Source organism: Pseudorca crassidens, chromosome 13 (genome assembly GCF_039906515.1).
Source record: "Pseudorca crassidens isolate mPseCra1 chromosome 13, mPseCra1.hap1, whole genome shotgun sequence".
Lineage (NCBI taxonomy): Eukaryota > Metazoa > Chordata > Mammalia > Artiodactyla > Delphinidae > Pseudorca > Pseudorca crassidens.
The window spans coordinates 41,781,980-41,802,660 of NC_090308.1; the positions used below are offsets into that span (position 1 = coordinate 41,781,980).

A 20,681-nucleotide genomic window follows, 5' to 3' on the forward strand; every position below is an offset into this window, starting at 1 on the left:
GTGTCCTGGGCCGGGAGGGAGAGGACAGCTCACCAATGAAAACACGTCTCTCAGCAGCCGTGTGAGTATAAGAGGGCTGTGGACCACACCTTGAACCTGGGAATGGAATGGTGGGGAGAAGAAGATCAGAGGAAGAAGACCAGAGGAAGCTGGTCATTGCTGGGCAGGCTGTAAGCTGTGGCCTGAGTGGGATCTTGTGACAAAAGGCTCTGCCTGGTCCTGATCTATTGCTGCTGAATCTCAGTCAATTGCTATTCAGGGCAAGGAAACTAGACAGACCTGACTCCACAGAAACATCAACATAAACAAGTTGGTACTTGACCTCCTAATTTTGGCTCTGCACTAACCTAACGAGATCATTTTTATCATTATTATCATTTATTAAGGGCATTAAAATGCAAAAGTTCTGCTTCTGAGTTTACTTAACTGGAAATAAATTCCCCTCAGAGGCCCAAGCTTTTTCAAATTCTTTGGACCTGCCTCATTATTGCTTTGTCTCCTAGTCTTATCTCCTCTTATTTCTCTTCCTCCTCTTTTTTCTTCATTCTTTTTTGTTTTTAAGAAAATAAAAAGGGGCTAAATTTCTCTGGCTAAATATTGCAATATTTCTTTTTTCTAAGTCATAGTATGGAAAATACCAAATGTGGGCATGGCACACAATCTATCGACAGACACTGAAACTGGTTGTTTTTAGGGACTAAGAATACTGACCTCCACGCCTCCTTCCACATTCTTTCTCCAGTTAGGAGAGAGGAAATAATCCCAAATTCATGCTAATCTAATTGAGACAGAAAATAAATCAATGAGTACCTTAGTCCAAATGCCAAATGGTCTCTCAATCCATATCAGAAAACCAAGATATCACTAAGATTTAAAAACTTGGGAAACAACTTATCCTCCAAATATCATATTGTTAAGGAGAGAAGCAGCAACCAGGGCCTTTGCCTCTCCGTGGCCTGACACTGTCACTCGGGGCAAGGCTACGTCCCCCTTGCCATCTGAGTTCAGTCTATGAGGCCTTCTGTTTGGTTTGCAAAACCAATTCCTCTGGCAGTGTATTCTGTGCAGCCAATCACATCTAAGGCCAATAAGGGTTCTTTTACAGGCAAGTATCTTCCCCTGTGGGTAATTTCACACATGAGTACAGCAACAAGGAGCTAAAAATGGATTCCTGCCACTATCTTTTATATGACAAACAGACCTTTTCACTTGGTTTGATGAATTGTTAGAAATCCTCGTTCATGCAGATTTCTATTCTCTGCCGTCCAGCAAAAGACCTTCATAGCCAAGCCGGAAGTGGAATAAAAGGGGGCTAGTCTGTGGGAACGTTTAATTATAGGCTCACTTACAACAAAGGCCGTTCGATGGCTCATATACATCTCCTTCCCACGACTGGTTCTTATTATCACTAGTCAAGGAAGGATAACATTTGTGTGTGAGGTACACCGAGCAGTGGCCTTCACTCTCATGTTTGGACTCTTGCATCACATGAGGTCTATTTTCTCTCTACACAACACAGGGGTACACACTGGGCTGGAGTGATTTTGCAAGGGACTGAATTTTAAAGCAGGTGAAGGATCTTAATTTATGGAAGTGATAGTACTGCAGCTCAGTACACCTCAAAGAACATCTGTTCCATTACAGTGGAATCAAGAGATGGAAACGGGAATGGCACCATTCACTTTTCCCTAGTGATCCACTGGTAAAATTTTGCTTCCTGTCCCTGCAACCTTAGGCTCTGCTGATCTAAAAGTCTTAGTTCCAAAGGGAGGAACATTTTCACCAGGAGACACACAATGATTCCACTGAACTGAAAGTTAAGATTGGCACCCAGCCACTTTGGGCTCTTCGTGCTTCTCAATGAACAAAGAAGGGAGTTCTTGTCACTGTGCTGGGGTGGTCAGCCTCGGTTACCAAGGGGAAATTGTGCTGCTACTTCATGATGGAGGTAAGAGTACCTCTGGATTACAGATCTCCTAGGCATCTCTTTGTATTACCATGGCCTGTGATTGAAGTCAATGGAAACCTTCAACAACCCAATCCAGGCAGGACTACTAATGGCTCGGACTCTTTAGGAATGAAGGCTGGGTCACCCCACCAGGTAAAGAACCACGTGGTTGGCTGAGGTACTTGCTGACGACAAGTGGAGTAGAGAACGGGTACTGGAAGAAGGTAGTTATAAGTACCAGCTACAGCAGCATGACCAGTTACAGAAATGAGGACTGTAATTGTCACGAGTATTTACTCCTTATTTTGTTATTAATATGGTTGTCAGTGTGTGTGTATAAAGTATCTTTGTTTTCTCCCTTCTCTTATCCCCTTATCAGATAAGATGTATTGATTTTACACCATAGTATTTAAGTTACAGGACATCAAGGAGAAGAGTGAACATCCCCCAAGATGTTTGCATCCTTTTCTAGGGAAAAGGTTAGTGTGTTTTCAGTTGTGTGCAGGCTAGTTGTATCACGTTGGGCAAAAGTACCATCTTGTTATTGTCTTTATTTTGAGATTAAGTATGATTTAAAGAGATGTGTATATGGGTGCCGGGTTGAGAAGACGTAGACCTGTGACAGTTAATTTTATGTCTCAGCTTGGCTAAGTCATAGTGCCTAGGTATTTGGTCAAACATCAGTCTGGAGGTTGCTGTGAAGCTATATTTTAGACGAAATGAACATTTAACTCAGTGGACTCTGAGTAAAGCAGATTACCCTGCATAATGTGGATGGGCTTCATTCAGTCAGTTGATGGTCTTAAGAGAAAAAGACTGAGGTCCCCGAGGAAGAAGGAATTCTGCCTTTGGACTCAAGCTGCAACACCAATTCTTCCCTGGGACTCCAGCCTGCCAGGCTGCCCTCCAGATTTCAAGCTTGCCAGCCTCTACAATCACATGTGACACTTCCTTAAAATAAATCCATCTCTCTATCTCTCTAGCTCTAGATTGGAAGATGGATAGATAGGACTATGTAGTGATAAAGATAGATATACATACATACACACACACACACACACACACACACACACACACACACACACACACACACACACACACACACACCCTATTGGTTCTATTTCTCTGGATAACCCTGACTATTAACAACACAAAAATCTGTTATATTAAAGGGCTAGATGCTGATATAAACTTTCATAACAATTTCTCTCCATGGCAAGTTTTAGAAATGGAGTGTTTAATGATATTTTCCAGGCAATATCAAGTGGTGGTTCACAGTACAAGCTCTAGAGTCAGAATGCTGGGGTTTGCATACCTGGTTGCCACCTCCTTGCTATGGTCTTGGACAAGTTCCTTACTTCTCTATACCTCTGGTCATGCATCAGTTAACAAAGGATAATAATAGTACCTGCCATATGGGACTTTTGTGAGCATTAAATGAAATGCATGTATAAAACTTTTGGTGCAGTTCTTGGCACATAGTAAATGTTCAATAAATGTCAGCTATATTGTTATCTTTATATCACAAGAAGTAAATGCTAAAGCAAAGATAGATATAAAAAACCTTCCTCAATAGCCCTCTCTGAAAACTTCAGCATAAATCAAGTTGAACTGAAAATGCATTTATAGAATTGGCAACTTAAGAGACAATCAATCCATCTGGAGAGGAAGGCTTTTTTGGCAATGCAAATAATAACCCCCTGGCTTATAGGCTCAGTGTCTGGACATATTTATCTTGAGTTTTCTTACAATGATAATTATATAAGTCCTCATAAATTCCTATTCTGCTTTACCTTGTTTATTAATTTTGAGCAACTGCTCCCCATTGACAAAAATCACGTTTGAGCAGCCCTGAGTATATGTAAGTTTAGCAATTAATTTTGCTTCCTCATTGTGCTAAGCTTTAAAGTGGACCCCAAAGTACATTCACATCCTAATCCCTGGAACCTGTGAATGTTGGTTACCCTATTTGGAAAAAGGGTCTTTGCAGATGTGATTAAGGAGTTTGAGATGACAGATCATCCTGGGTGCTATGGACTGGATTGTGTACCCCTCCCCAAGAAATTTGTATATTGAAGCCATGACCCCCAATGTATCTGTATTTAGAGATGGGGCCTCCATTAAGGTAATTAAAGTTAAATGAGGTCATAAAGGTGGACTAGTGTCCTTATGAAAAGAGATCAGAGAGCTCTCTCTCCCACCGCCCTGCGCTCCCCCTCATGTGTACACACGGAGGAAAGGCCGTGTGAAGATGTGAGAAGGCAGTTGTCTTGCAAGCCAGGAAGAGAGCCCTCACCAGAAACTGAACCCTGCTGGACTCTGATCTGGGACTTCCAGCCTTCAAATGTGTGACAAGTTTCTGTTGTCCAAGCCACCCAGCTTATGGTATTTTGTTATGGTGGCCAGAGCAGACTAATACATCTGGGTTATTCAGGTGGGCCTGAAATGCAGTCACATGTATCTTACAAGAGGGAGCAGAGGAAGGTTTTAGACTCACAGAGAAGAAGAGGATGTGAAGACAGAGAAGAGAGATTTGAAGATGCTGGCCTTAAAGACTGGAGCGATAGAGCCACAGGCCAAGGAATGCTGGCAGCAACAAAAGCTGGAAGAAAGAACAGATTCTCTAGAGCCTAGAGCCTCGAGTTGGAACATGGCTCTGCTGAACCTTAGCCTTGGCCCAGTGAAACTGATTTCGAACTTCTGACCCCAGAACCGTGAGAGAACAAATGTCTGTTTGTTTCAAGCCACCAAAGTTTGTGGTAATCTGTTACAGCAGCCCTATGAAACCAATAGACTCAGTAACTATTAGTAATAGACGCAGTAACTAATAGCTCAGTAATTATTCATTTAATAACTGAGCATAACCATGATCTGAGACCCTATATATCACCCTAAATATCATATCCATCCCTTCAAGAAATGCTTACCGAGTTCCTATTATGCATCATGTGCTGGGGGTACGGTGACAAATAAAATGGATATAACTCTGTTCCCAGTTTCCAGTCTATCGTGGGAGACAGACTAAAACTAACTTGAAGAACTTAATCTGTAATATGACTTTGGGAAAGACTGCCGTGGTTGCAAAAACTCCTATATCTCCTATATCCCCCCTTCCTCTTTGGAACAGTTTTCTCAGCATTTATCTGAGATGCTGTCTCCCAGGCTTTAAGTCCTAAGAATGTCGAATAAAATATAACTCTCAACTTTTAGGTGGTGCATTTTTTTCAGTCAATGAGCCATAGGACACAGGCACTCAGGAAAGTTGTCAGGCCCTTAGAGGTCAGCAGGCCGTCTAAATTTTGCTCAAAATGCAGTGAGAAAGAAGTTAGTAAAGGGTATTCAGAAGAAGAGAACATAATCTGATTGGTGTTTTAAAAGGATCACCCCGGCTGCTGGTGGGTGATTAACTGTAGAGACTGTCAACTAAAAAAAACCAAAACACACCACCTAAAAGTTGAGAATTATGTTTCTTTGGCGGACAAAACTGAGCACTTAAACCCAGGATGCAGCCTCTCAGACAGCCCTGAGGGACTGCTCTGAAGAGCTAAGGGAAGAGCCAGGATATATAGGAGTTTTTGCAACAAAGACCAGATAGTTGGAACATCAAAAGATTACTATTAATTACAGAAACCAGACATCTCAAGTTAAGGAATTTAGCACTTTTCTGTGTATGGAAAGATGCAAGAGTCTGGGCTCACTGAAATCGTTCCTTTGATATGCACCCCAGCTATCTGGGGCCAGTGTCCTGTACTTTCTCACCCTGGGTCTCCTCAGAGTGCACGTGGGGGGTGGCTGCAGTGGCTGACTTCTAGGTGCATCCTGTTTCTCTCCTGAGTCCCGTGGCTGTAATGTGATGACTGTGATGTGATGCAACGTCCTTTGTTTTCGGATAGGGCAGGCAACATTGTTTCATTGACAAGAGGAATAAGTGGAAGCAGAAAGACCAAGAGACTATTGAAATGGTCTAAGTGAGAGATGGTTGTATTCTGAACCAAGATGATGGCAGTAGAAACAGAAGGGGATCTATTTTGTCGGAGGATGGATAGAATTTGCTGATGGAGTACACGTGGGGAGTGAAGAAGAGAGAAATTAAGAATCTCAGTTACTGAAGCTGACTGTTCTGAGAGTATGTGATGCTCTTCTAAGCATTTCTCATGGTGCGTTTATTGTCCTATGGTCACATATCATCTTTTTAATGGAGAGGATTTACTCTTAACACCTTCTATAGCACTAGCATACACTGCGTGGTGTCGTAGGTATAATTCCTGCCAATTGGTCTCCTTTCTCGCAACCTGAGAAGTGTTCTAAGATGAGAACCATATTTAGGAAGGTACATTTCATAACAATTCTAAATTAAGATTGATAATCTTAGATAGCAAACAAAGCTGTGGTCTACTTCCTCCAAAGTATTTTCATGTGTATCATCTCATTTCATTTTCAGAAAACCAGTCCCTCAGAGAAGTACAAAGCACCGCGATGAACGACTTGGAACTGAGGACATGGGAGGTGTGGGCAGGTCTAACAGAGAACTTAGGGCTTGTCTTGTAGTGACAGCTGACACAGCACCCAGAGGTTCCACCCAATTCTCTTCCCATCTCCTAAATGCTTGGTTAACTGCATTGCAGCGTAACTCTTTTTGTTTCTTCCATTCCCTATATTCAAGTTTCTAGGGCAATCCATATCTCTTATTGTACAGGGGTGGGTGGGGCTCAACTTTATTTAATTCCACATATCTTGGAACAACTTTAATGGACTGTTGATGAATTTGGAAGCTGTTCTTTCTCAATTCATAGAAATGCACAATCATCAAGAAATATTATCCCGGCTGCAGGAGGGGGAAACCCCTTGACAAAATGAAAAATGAACTCTCCTGCAACCATATTGGAATTCCTCATTTCCTTCTCTCACATGCACCTGCTGGTGGCAAGAGAGACAGAAAAATGAAATAAATGGATGAGTAATTTATTGTAAAGTATATCTTGATGTGGCAGCTGTCAAGGAAGAAATCATATTATGGTTTCAATGGCTAATAAATTTTTTTTCTAAATAAGTCTGGTCTGTAGACTGAAAAAAAATGCACTACCTAAAAGTTAAGAATTATGTTGTATTTGGAGAATTTCCTGAGGACTTAAGTCCAGGAGACAAGTTCTCAGACAGCTATAAAAGGGAGTATTCCTAAGAGGTAAGGGAGGAGCCAGGATATATAGGAATTTTTGCAAAAACAAACTAGGTAGTTAAACATCAAAAGATTTCTGCTAATTAAAGAAAAACAAACATCTCAAGTTAATGAATTTAGTGCTTTTCTCTGTATGGGAAGATGCGAGAATCTGGACTCATGGAAACCATTCCTTTGATATGCACCTTAACTATCTGGGGTCAGTATCCTGTTTTTCTCCATCCTGAATCCCCTCAGGGTGCACAGTCTTGGCTGCAGTGGCTGATGGCCTGATGGCTGCTACATCCTTTGTTTACTGGTAAGGCCAGTGACACCCTTCATCCACAGAACGTGATAAGTAGCTGCCACCTTCTTAAATAGTCCTCGACACTCACTTTTTAATTCCAGAATATCACTGAGAAGTATTGGCAGTAGGCCCAGAATATTTGGTTATTCCATCATAAAATCTTACATCATTATTATTACTTTTTCCCAGAATTGTATAATACTTGAAATCCATGAAGTGCTATAAAAAATGTGACAGACATTCAACACTGTTCATTTCTTTTTCTTTGTACCTATTATTAAAAATTAAATCATCTAATGTCTTAGGAGTTGCAAAAACTGTGAATTTTGGGTTATGTTACTATTATACAAACACATTTTTTAAAAATAAAAATCTAGAGGTTTCCCCTAAATTTGACATCCATGAATTGATATACCCATCTATATGTCTCTATATGTCTCTCTCAGTATATTGTTTTGAGGGAGATGGTGAGAAGTCACTTAAGCTGTAAGGACATATGTCACTTGGAAACGACCTTCTTTATTGTCAAATTAACCTGTGCATATATACAATGGTTTTCTCCGGACACGTGATTCTGGGAAAGTTAATTGGATAATATTATTGTTATTATCTGATATTGTTGTTTCTCCTGGGGCACACAGTATGCAGAAAATCAGTTTAGGATGTGCTCCCTGTCTCCAGATGGCTTTGCTTCCTCCTTCCCTGTAAGCTATGGCTTTAATATCCATCTTAGCTCAGGACTGTTGTTTTGCATTGGCACCCTACTCATTCCTTTACGTAAAATGAAAACAATTTAACCAATAAACTGAAGACGGTTCACTGTATTGTATGCATGCCACAGATATCCTTATAACCAAACTAACAGATGCGGCCTTAGATGCCACCAAGAACTCAGATAGGAGGCGGATACTCCACTTATTCTAAAGCTGCGTCGAAATGATTACAATTAGCTTTGAAAACAAGTCCACACACTTGAAGTGCAAAAAAGTCTGTAGCATTCTGTGTAGAGCTTTGTTGATGCTGGAAGGCTGCAGCATTCCAGCAGCTCTGTTAATGATACACTCTGCAGAGGAAATGGTTGTTTCCTGGTGCTGAAGATTAGGGAAAAGTTTGCAAGGACAATTACAGTCCACATCAGGGGTCAGTAAACTAACAAATCTGGCAGCTGCCTGGTTTTGTAAATAAAGTTTTATTGGAAGACAGCCATGTCCATGGCAGAGTTGAGTGGCTGTAAAGACTGTCTGGCCTGCAAAGCCTGAAATATCTCTAGTCTGAACTTTTACAGAACTGTTTGTGGACCCCTGTGGATGTAGACACATCAACAAATACAGATATAGATACAGAAATACAGTATATGATAATGACATTTCACAATTTTACTGTGGGATGACTTATGAACAATAAATCTGAATATTAGATATGATTTTTTCTGTAAATAGAATAAATGTCTTAGCCAATTTTCAACCTTGATGTCAGTTCCATGCTTCCTGTCTCCCATGACAATGTATACAGTTATTATGGCATTGAACTGGTTTCTAATACCCATGTTCCCTTGAGATGTTCCCTAAGCAATCCATCGATGCAAAGAGTGAATCAAAACAGTGACTTGCTATTGTGGGATCTAAATTTTGAACTTTTCAGCAGGTTTCGTCAACTTGAGATGTAAAGAGTCCGTATCAATCAAAAGCTTTCTGCATCCTATGTGAAAATTCCTAGATAACATTCAGCTTAGAAAACTGAAGTTTAACCTTTAATCTTTCTTGTAGAAGTAAGCCTTTCATTGAATAAATAATTGATGAACAACTACCATGCCAGGCCCTGTACCAGATGTCAGGGATCCAGCAGAGAGGGAGACATGCATGGCCCCTGTCGTCTTGAGCTTAGAACTTACTTCTTACATAAGGTCTGTCCTTTCATTTAAAGCTGTGAGTGGGTAGTGCACAAAGGCAACATCACCATAATCCCTAACTGCTGAGACTTCCAGAGCAACGGGAAATAGCTCCGCTCCTGCACGAAGATGCCTGGTTCAATGGGGCATCAAGAAGGAACCAGATGTAATACTGGGAGCCAAAATTTACGTTCAAGTTGCATTGAGCTAGATTGCTAAATGTGAGGCCCCACAGAATGGCTTACAGTGTATTTATTTAAAAAATAGAACCACATCCCAAAATATATTTAAATGAGGAAGAAACTAAGCATATGACTAAGTTGGTGCTTAGCAATGCAATGAGTGAAGAGTTTTAGTTATGTAAAAAGAATGAGGAAAACAAACACAGAGAAACCCTTTAATTTTTTGTCCATGTTTGTCAATTAAAACCAAGAATAAACCACTTAGAAACTTCTAATCAGAGTCTCATTGCAATTTTGTCCCATTTTTCAATGGCAGAGATTCGTATTTAGATTTCCTTTTTATTTGAGGGGACTGCTAGCCTTATGTATTTCTGAACTGAAAATAAATTTTTTTATGATTATAAAAATAACAAATGTTCATATAGTGTTTCAGCAATACATAATTTAGCCAATACTTTTAAGTGAAGAACGTGAAATACAAGCACTCAAAATTCTACCATCCTTGATAATGGCGCTATTTACTGAGTGTTCACTGTGCCAGCTACAGTAGGTGATCTATACACACTATTTCATCCACTATAAGGACCCCTAATGCTACCAGTTATACGGTATCCACTACTGTGACCTCCATTTTGCTGATGGGGAAACTAAGGTTGAGAGAAATTAAGTAACTTTTGCCCCTGGTAGCATCAGGGGTTCTTGTATAGAATTCAGAGGGTCTTCAAACCTGGACAAGAAACCCGGATTTTTAATTTCATTGCCCTCCAGCTGACGTTTAACGTGTCTTTGTCATAAATGTAAGCAATGAGCTACATTAGTATTGTGGTACCATAGACTCTTTCGCAATAGAAATCACACGTATTTTTATATCACACTACAATTGCTGCACAGATGTCTCCAAATATTGCTTACACTCGTCACTGCTTTGAAATGATAATAGTTATTAGAGGTGCTTCCAGATCTTGTGGTTTGTATATTACTATAACATCACATTTAAAAATATTTTGATAACTTTATTTTAATACAACCAGCCTGCTTTGTAATGCTACGTATTTTATTTTAGACATTTAGAAACATTGAAAAAGGGGTCTTCAGGCTTCACCAGACTGCCAAAGGGACACATGGCACAAAAAAGGTAGGGGCCCCTTGGTAGGGAGTGAGCTGAAATGAACACAGGTGCTCTGACTCCAGAGCTTGGGCTCAGGCTTGTGACAACTCTGTCATTCTGCCTGCCCTTGGACGCGGGTTCACATTTTGGTGAAGATAGTTTCAGCTCCCTCTCCAAGTTGGAGAGAATTGATTAAGTGGTGATTAGGCAAACTCAGGGAAAAGTCAACGAAACATTCTTAGGAAAAAAAACCTTTCCCTTCTTCCTCTTATTCTCAAGGAGGCAGGGGAATTGGGGCTTGCCATTATCTGGGCCTCTGGGGTGAACTGGGGGAGCAGTTTCAAGGCCACCAAGGAACTGTACCCCTGGGAGTGGGACAGGTCATAGACCAAGTTGACTTACAAGTGTAAAGACATCAGAGACATTCTCAAACAGAAGAAAACCCAGAGATACCACACTTGTGAACTCTTGGGGAAAAAATAAAACCAAATTCCTTAATGACAAAATCCAGTCACTCAAAAGATTGGAAAGGACTGGGTGCAGTGCTCAATTTTTAAAACAAAAAACCTCTCAATAGCTATAAAGCTCTGAGAAAAAGAAAGTGTTACCTAAAAAATGTTCTCCTTTGAAAACAAACATAAGACATATTTTCAAGGAAGCAAAGAATACTTCCGGACAGACCCACCACTAGCCCAGTGGCACTTTTGCAGTAACTATAAAGTCTCCCCTCTTCAAGGCACTTGACCATCTGCTGGAACATATTCCTTATAAATGGACAAATTGCACTGTGGACAGCCTGGACAACCATGCATGGCAGCCCTGCTTCCTGACGATACCAATAGTGATGAAATCCAGCCAAATAAGAGAAAAATCAAGATAAGGAATTCAGAAAAGAGCCTGGATTTCAGAGACTGGTGGTATAGCAAATGTAGTAAGTATGGAAATACAGGCTTTAAAACCATAGGGATTATATTGATAGAAATTAACTATTAAAATAATTGACAACATAAAAACAGTACAACAGAAGTCAGGAAATGAAGAAGGGATAATATCAATCATCTCTCATGGAGGAAATAGATAAAAACTCTCAAAACTTTAAGTATAGAGTTTAAAAGAAATCTTCCATCTATAGTAGCCCCTGGAGATGTATAGAGTGATGTCTCAGCTTTAGGCAAGACAATGTTTGAGCTGATCTTTGTTCTTTATCTCAGCAAACTGATGCTCTGATTTCCATGTGCTTGGGTCACCCATGGGAGATGGATCCATACAGGTCTGCTGACAAAATTAGGTGTCTGACTGTGCAGGAGGGGGCCAGGCTATGCACCCTGATGACAAACACATCCCATGCATTCTCCTGGAAGACAGCTAGCTGTTTTTTCCTGGCTGTGTTCCAGTCCAACCACAAGCCTTTCCATATGAAACTTCTGCAACACTTCTAGCTCATTCCATTTTTCCTTACAGCTTGTCCTGATGATATGAGTTCAAAATATCTGTTTGTGATGTGGAATTTATGAATAGATTCATGTAGAAGGAATTTTGACTTCTGGCTATAATTCTGGACCTGCCGCACAATTTATCCCTAACTTCTCTAATCCTTTCAATATTTCTGGTAAATGGAAATTGCTAATATGGCAGATACTGGCTACTCATTCACTAAACAAACCTGTTTTCTTTTCTTCCCGCACAAACGGCTTGACTACATTTCCCAGCCTCCCTTGCAATAGAATGTGGCCATGTGACTGAGTTCTGGCCAATAGAGTGAGGAGGAGGTTATATACATCACTCCAGACACAGCCATAGAAGTCTCTAGGCTGTCTTACAGCGAGCCCTGAAGAGGACTCCAAGAGCCTAGCCCAGGAGCAGGCAAACTTTTTCTTAAGGGGCTAGATAGTAAATATTTCTGGCTTGTAGGTCACACAGTCTCTGTCACAACTACTCAGTGCTGCTGTTGTAGGGCAAAAGCAGCCATGAATAACATACAAAGAAATGGACGTTGCTGTACTCTGAGAAAATTATATTTACCAAACCAGGAGGCTGGCTCACAGTTCATAGTTTGTTGATCCCTGCACCAGAGGATGGCAGAGCCACAAGATGGAAGGAGCCTGGGTTCCTGAATGGCTGCCTGGGAAGCACTCCCTTCCACCCACGAAAGCACTTACTCTAATTCTGCAAGACGGAAACTTCAAAAGACACTGTACTGAGTTTCCAGGCAGGGGGAAACCAAGTCTAAACATTCATTGCTCTCACACCTGGGTATTTCATGTGAAATGCTTTGGGGCCTCAGTGATGCTAGTTTCTCCAATTCTCTACTCACCAGTGACAGTTGAAAAAATATGAAGAGTCATAAAAGCTGTGTCAGTTTTAGAATCTCCCATTAATAATTGCATTAGGGAGTATTATACTTAAAATTCACAGCCTTTTAAGATGCTGTTCTTACAAAAAGAAATATAACTGGTTACTTATGCAGGTGTTTTTATAAATAAGATGTGAAGTACTGCTTTCTGGTCATCAGCCGCCACAGGCTGGAGCTGCCTGCCTGGGCTTTTCAAGTGCAGTCCCATTACTGAAATTGCTCACTGTCGCCAAGGATCAACAGGGTTGCTTGGCTGCAGATTCATATCTGTGGCTAATGAAAGATTCCGCTGTTGATGCAAACTCTACAAACTCTGGCATTGAAACTCAGATGTTAAGGATGCTTGAGATTGCTGGCCTGTTCAAGTTTCAGTGGTTTGGAAGCTCATCCTTTGCATTAATCCGCCTGGTGATTTTTGCTGTTCTTGTCACCTTTATTTATAAATAGTGAAGAACCAAAACAGTGTTTGGAGCATAGCAGGCATAGAATACGTAAACATTTGCTGAATGAAGTTCTTTTAAATTTAGTACACAACAACATATTATTAAATTAGCCCCACATCCAGAGTTATTAAACTTTTCTTGCCAAGTCTCCTGTAACAACAAAACTAGTACGAGAAACTGGCGCATGTTCGGAGGTAATTTTTAGTGGCTGACAGAGGGGGTCAGGGTGGATCATAGGATGTTATCTGGATTGCCTGAATAGGCAGTTGATGATGTAAGAAACTTTTCTGATTACTTGTTGAAAATAACTTGCAGCAATTATAAATATTTATCTGGTATAAAAATGCGACTAAAACATACACATGAAGTTCTCAAAAATTCACGTGAATCACATTACCCAGAATAAAGTGGCATTCTTAGACAAATGATTTTGAAATCTCTACCTTTTTTTTTAGTAGTGAATATTTGGATGGTAAAAACGTCTTCCTGATGTAAGTGTGTAAGTTTTATGGTGCCCTTACCTTCCTGAAATATTACTCTTTCACTAGGATCACCTGTGGTTTCAGGCTGTTCGATATGGGGGGCCAGGTAAGCCAATGGCCTAAGTGGAGTGTTTAAAGGGGACTTGAGAGAACTTACGTTGTTCATTTCTTTCTCTATCAATTTTTTATTTATTTTGATAAGGCTACAAAAATAATCACTTCTTATGAAATTATGCTCAACTTTATTACAGCAATTCTGTGGCAATATTAAGCCTTGAAAAGGTAATAGCAAAGTATGTGAAGTAAGCCATTTTCTATTTTAAATGTCAGGCAAAAGGGAATACCCTGCATATTCAACACTGGCAGCTTTTTTCCTGAAGAATGTTCAGCACATGACGGCATATCTTGAAAGAATGATTGATATTTTATCTTAACAACACTTGAAATTTTAAAATTTATGGCTATCACCTAAAAATTCTATTATAAGCAATCTAATAATCAAGGAATTCAGCTAAAAATGACTGATACAATATTTTCTAAATTTTTATGCATGAAACCCCAGTTTTGCCTTTTCAAATAAGGAATAAGAGAAATCTCTAACAAAACTGTTAAAAGCTACACATCCAGTTACAAAATCTGAAAATAAGAGTAACATCTTAAAAATGGAATGAGATAGGGATTACTAATCCTGAACCATACATTCAATCAGAGAAATGCATCACCATTGGTCACCTTTCAAAAATTACATAATCCCTTCAAAAACTCCCTAAGGCAAGTCTAATCACCTTGAAGTTGGACGAGAATAAATAGCTGGTTCAAAGCCCTTAAACAGTAAACAGAAGCCACAAACTCAATCTAGGCTCCTTTGACTTTGCAGAACATGCTCTTTTTGCCACAGCAGACTGCTGAATTCATGCTTCACACAGCAGACACTGAAGTAGTCTTCTCACCCCAATTCATCTTCTCACCACCTGACTTAGTGTTTTCTTTGTTAAAGTGACAGATTAGCAGGTAACATAACTACTTTAAAAAGCAGTTGGGAAATTCAACAGATCCCAGTGTGTGTAAGTGGAGAGTACCTTCATTGCCCAGATTTGGCTTCTGAAGAGCACATCCACATGTCCCAGTTGGTCCGGCTTGGAGACATTACCCTTATTTGTGTTGGTGTAAATTATTAATGGGTCTCCTGTAGTTGGCAGAATGATGGCGTCCTCAAAATGTTCACACCCTAATCCCTGGAAGCTGTGAATATGTTACCTTACATGGTAAAAGGAACTCTGCAGATGTGATTAAGTTACGCATTGCATTTTGAGATGGTGAGATTATCCTGGGTTATCTGGGTGGGCCCAATGTAATCACATGAGTCCTTACAAGGGAAGCAGGAATGGCAGTCAGATTTAAAGATGCTCTACTGCTGGCTTTGAAGATGGAAGAAGGGGCCACGAGCCAAGGAAGCAAGCAGCCTCCAGAAGCTGGAAAGGGCAAGGAAACAGTTTCTCCCCTAGAGCCTCCAGAAGCCACCCCGCTCTGCTAACACTTGATTTTAACCAAGTGAGACTTCCGATCTCCAATACCCTAAGGTAATAAATCTGTGTTGTTTTTAACTATTAAGTACATGGTAATTTGTTACAGTAGCCACAGGAAACCCATACCCTTTCAATTTCAAAAGTGTCCTTGTGTTCAATAAACAAGGGGATAGAGTTCATAACTGGTCAAGCTTTGACCTTGAAAAGCCAACACACCATCAACTTGAAAACTTCCTATCTGAATCTCTTCCTGGGCTTGGTTTTAAGGGGTCTCTGAGGCCCAGTAAAGCTCATCTCCTGTAATTTCCATGGATTGCTATAGATTTACTGTTCTGGATTCAATAGTGCTGTTAGGTACTAAAGAACAGAAATATATGACCACTTCTCAAAAGTCTTGTAAAACTAGAGTTTGCAAGAGCACTATACCACGTAGATAGTCCACTTCAGAATTAGGTCTTTTGCTTCCCTGGGATGTGGGGCTTTATTGCTCAGTCAGCACAAGAGGTAGAGAAGCTGCAGACAGTGGACTGATGGGTGGGGAAAGGAATGGATTTTTTCCAAGGACGGAAGGTGAGAAAAAGCAAATAATCAATGTTGGGCAGGAGAGCTTCATTTAATCATTTAGTTCTGCCTGAGTAAGCAACATCTGTGAGCAAACAGCCCTTCTCTCTCGACTTGTAGATATTTATAACCAGACCAGAAGGTTGTTTAAAGACATCATGATTAGGTGAAAGGTAAACTCTGACTGCAGACTGTAGTAAAACCAAATAAGATCAGGTCACGGGTTAATCGTCAGTACTGAAGTGTGAGTCCCCTCTCCGTTATCCCTCTCACATTCTTGCCCAGCTTCCTCCAGTGAGGGGAACCCCCAAGACAGTCTAGTCCACTTTCGGATGACTAATTGCTAACAAGGTTTCTTTCTATTTCACTATAATCTTATAACCTTCACCCTTTGGTCCTAGTGCCACCTGCTTGCAGCCACATAAATTGCCTGAACCAATGACTCAATTCTGGCTGCACACTAGGGTCAACCGGGGAGTCTTTAAAAATCTAATGCCCAGGGCTTCCCTGGTGGCGCAGTGGTTGAGAGTCCACCTGCCGATGCAGGGGACACGGGTTCGTGCCCCGGTCCGGGAAGATCCCACATGCCGCAGAGCGGCTGGGCCCGTGAGCTATGGCCACTGAGCCTGTGCGTCCGGAGCCTGTGCTCCGCAAAGACAAGGAAATATATACATGCTAAGTTTATTTATTTATTAATTTTTTAAAGATTTTTTTTTTGATGTGGACCATTTTTAAAGTCTTCATTGAATTTGTTACAATATTGCTTCTGTTTTATGTTTTGGTTTTTCGGCTGTGAGGCATGTGGGATCTTAGCTTCCTGACCAGGGATCGAACCCACACCCCCTTCATTGGAAGGCGAAGTCTTAACCACTGGACAGCCAGGGAAGTCCCTACATGCTAAGTTTAAATAAAGCATGTAACAAAGCAGTATGCATGGTGTAATTAAATTTTAAAATATATATGAACTGCAAATATGTGCACTACAAAAGTAATATGCCCTGTAAATGGTACCAATGTATAACAATAATTATCTGTATTTTCTGACTTTCTCACAATTGATATGTATTTCTTTGTAACAAAAGATAACAGGTCACTCAAGAAAACATTTTGGAAGTTTCTTATAAAACTAAACATGCTATAACCATAAGCCCAGCAATTGTACTCTTGGTTGTTTATTTCAGAGAAATGAAAAATCTGTTCACACAAGAACGTGTACATGAATGTTCATGACAGTTTTACATGTAATAGGCTCAAACAGAAACAACCCAGAGTCCTTCACTGAGTGCGTGGTTAAATAAATCGTGGTACATCCATACTGTGGAATAGTACTCAGCAATAAAAAAGGAGCTACTAGTATATAAAACAATATGGATGAATCTCCAGAGAATTACGCTGAGAAACTATGCTGTGAAAAATGTCGATCCCAAAAGGTTACATACTGTATAATTCCATTTACGTGGAAGTGACAAATTTAGAGAAATGGAGAATAAATTAGTGGTTTCAAGGGGTTAAGGAGGTGGGTGAGAGACAAGTAAGCCTGGCTATAAAAAGGCAACAAGAACAACCCATGTAGGGATGGAAATATTCTGCATGTTAACTGTGTCGATGTTAAAATCCTGATATTATACCACAGGTTTGCAAGACGTCACCAATGGGGGAAACTAGGTAAAGGGTAAATGGGAACTCTGTATATTTCTTAAAACTGCATGTGTATCTACAATTATCTTGAAACTTTGATTTAAAGAAAGACAATAGGAATTAATTTTAACTAGAGAAAACACCTATTGTGTTTTCTTACCTTAAGGAAATTTATCTGTTAAATGGTAACAGTGAAAAGCATTGCTTGAACAGTGAAATGTATAGCGAAAAGCATTGCTTTAAGAATTAAAAAACATCTATGACACCTCCAAATAGGTGAGTACAGGAATGTAATTTTCGGATAACACAGGTTCCCTTCTGATGGCACGATGACAGGGTACTACACGGTTTCCTCCTCCCCAAAGTTACTTATCCTAAGTTAGCAGTAACATACAAATGATGAGAGAAGAAGATGAATTTGGGAGAATTAGAATTTACCTGGTTCATCAGCTTCCCAGTTTCTGATGCTTGTTTATGTAGAGAGCCCCAGGTCTAACCAAAAGTCAGTGGAAGTACGAGGAGTGACAGACTCAAATATGAACAAGCGCTGCTCAGGGACCCCTTTTCAGGTATTTGTTCTCAAATTCAGAGAACATCAGCCTCACGGAGGAGCAGACTCCCCCAGGTGCATCCCCAGATGCTGATTCTGTGGCTCAGGGGTGTGGCCCGGGAATCTGCATTTTTAGCAAGTACCCCTGGTGAAAGCAGACTTTCCAGAACACTGCTATGGAGGATGCTGAGAGCCGAACTGGATCAGGACTGCCCAAGAAGTGACCGTAGTCCTTCATCAAAACCATAGGTTTCAGTCATCTTTCCTCAAGGACAATTAAAGGGATTCTTCTAGTTGGACCTTACAAAGACAATTACAGGAGGAAGTGCTGAGAACAGAACTCATCCACAACAGATGCGGATGCTTAGCTGTAGAGGAGAGACAGAAAAATGCAGCTACTGTGCTATACGGATGAGACCCCGGCTGAGCAGTCCCCAGGGCTCTGGAAAAGAATCGGGTGTGTTTGGAGGGGGATTCTGAGGGAAGGTGGTCCTCCTAACACTGGTGGGGAGCAATGTGGGGAACACGCTGAGACTTTACTTTTCACCCTTATGAGGACCAGGGTGCACTCAGGAAACAGATTGTACCAACTAGACAAAACAAATTACCAACAATGTACAACTGCTGTCCAGCAATAGACAATTTCTTTCAGCTGCCATTTTTGCCACCACGCTTGGCAGAAGTTTCCACGTAAAACAGGGACTCAGCATTTTACCCCTATCTGCTGCCACGGTTGCTTTCGTCACCTCTCATCTCCCAGGTCTGTTTCTGGTCCTCCCAGCTGCCAACCTCGTTGGCGACCTCTTTTCCGCCCGTGTCTGCTCTTCTCGGTCTGTTTCTTGGCTATGATTCTGGCTTAGCACAGTAATATTTCTGACCATTCACTTCTGCCGCTTGGCCTCTGCTCATCATCTCAAGTACTTACTCCCTCCAGCTCAGCAATTCTCCGGGAACCTCCAAACCCAGTGTGACCTGGTGGAACATGCCCTGCCCACCAAGATGCCCTATCAACTGGCCACATCCGTGAGATGATGACATTACCTGTAATACTGCTGGTGAAGCACTTGGCTAGAAGTGGCCCAGAGCAGCGCCTCTGTTCTTCTGTCTCTTCTTCTTTGGCCTGTCCTAATTCGGTCTTATCTGTTTGGGTATCCCTTACTTGTCCTTTTTCACAGTCCCCACTGACCCTTATCTTATAGGACTAGTTAAGGAATGGCAAGCGGGTCTCTTACATACCAACTCTAGTCAATTGTTAATGAATCAGTGAGTGCAGTGTTTAAAAAACAGCCTCTCATAGCACACCTCAGTGGGCCATAACCAATGTCATGCCTGCCTTGGGTGAGGATGTGGGTAGAGTCTTACACTTGAAGAGATTGCCATCTTTGTACTGAATAGTTTCTTCTTTAGGGCTGATATAATAAAAACTATTTTGAATACATTAGCATTTTCCATTCACATTTGCTATAAAAATCCATGCAAAACAGAAACTGCAGGAACTGTGTCTTTTCTCCAATGAGAATACACTCTTCTGGTGCCTTTGGCAGAAACCATTCGGCAGTTATAGCTTGAGAATTGTACAAGTCTCCCTAGTTTTAGGCTGGAAAAAGAGTAGCTTCTGGGGTGAATGATGTCAGAAAAACTGTCCCCCATTATTTGAAAGCCTTTCCCTCTAGAGCTGTTTCTTATCTTTCACTATCAAATGTCTGCAGTGACTAGTCTCTTATGACAAAATGTTGCTTCAGTCTTATAGTTGGAATGTGAATACCCAGGTCATGGGGGTTAGCACACAGAGGTACATTCCTGCTTCTCAATGCAAAATCACAAAATTGGGACAATTCCACAGCAGAGTATTCCTACCTATATGCATTCCTTCCTACAAAGTATCATCTTCAGAAAGGAGCGCTGACTCCACTTACCTTGTAGTGGAAGAGAAACAATCCACAGAACAAGCTGTATAGATCTGCGGTGAGCAGGGAGAGGTTGACCGAAGTGGCGCTGGTTTTCTTTATGACCACTGGCATGAAGCTGTAGAGACCAAACATGCAGGCACTAAAGCCGACGTACAGCAGTCCTGATGGGGAGAGGAAAGAGAGGCGACGTCACAGCCTCCTCCAGGGCCTCTGTGGATCCACAGTGGGTGAAGGAAGGGGAATGGTGCCCCTGACTTATCTTTCACTCTATTAACGGATGTTTATTATTGGGTAATACATAGCTAAAACATAAAATAAAAAGTGAAAATCTGCACGTGGAACAAAAACCACGTGCTTCTCACACATATATGATGTTTTGCTTCTTCCGGGAAGGAGTACCTCTTAGTGGCTACAGTCAGAATATAGGGTCAGGTTTTCTAAATTCTATTTCTGGTTGCACTGTAAGTAGTTTCTAGTACCCATGTCTTTTAAAACTTTTTTCATTTCTTTTTTATTTGCAACATAGGAACAAAACTACTTGGTGTCATGTATTGCTCACAACGGTGAATAACTACACAGTCCTTAAAATGGAAGGGCTTACATGACAAAGAGATGTGCACTAAGTCCGAG

General features: G+C 40.9%; 1 protein-coding gene across 2 annotated transcripts in view; it reads right to left on the reverse strand.

The window, feature by feature from the left end:
* Nucleotides 1-20,681, reverse strand: part of SLC35F1 (solute carrier family 35 member F1) — a 486,239-nt gene that overhangs the window by 15,345 nt on the left and 450,213 nt on the right. For both annotated transcript variants that reach the window (XM_067702264.1, XM_067702263.1), the window contains exon 7: nt 20,058-20,212. In XM_067702264.1, the coding sequence (XP_067558365.1) occupies nt 20,058-20,212 (155 nt within the window). The remainder of the gene's footprint in view (nt 1-20,057; nt 20,213-20,681) is intronic.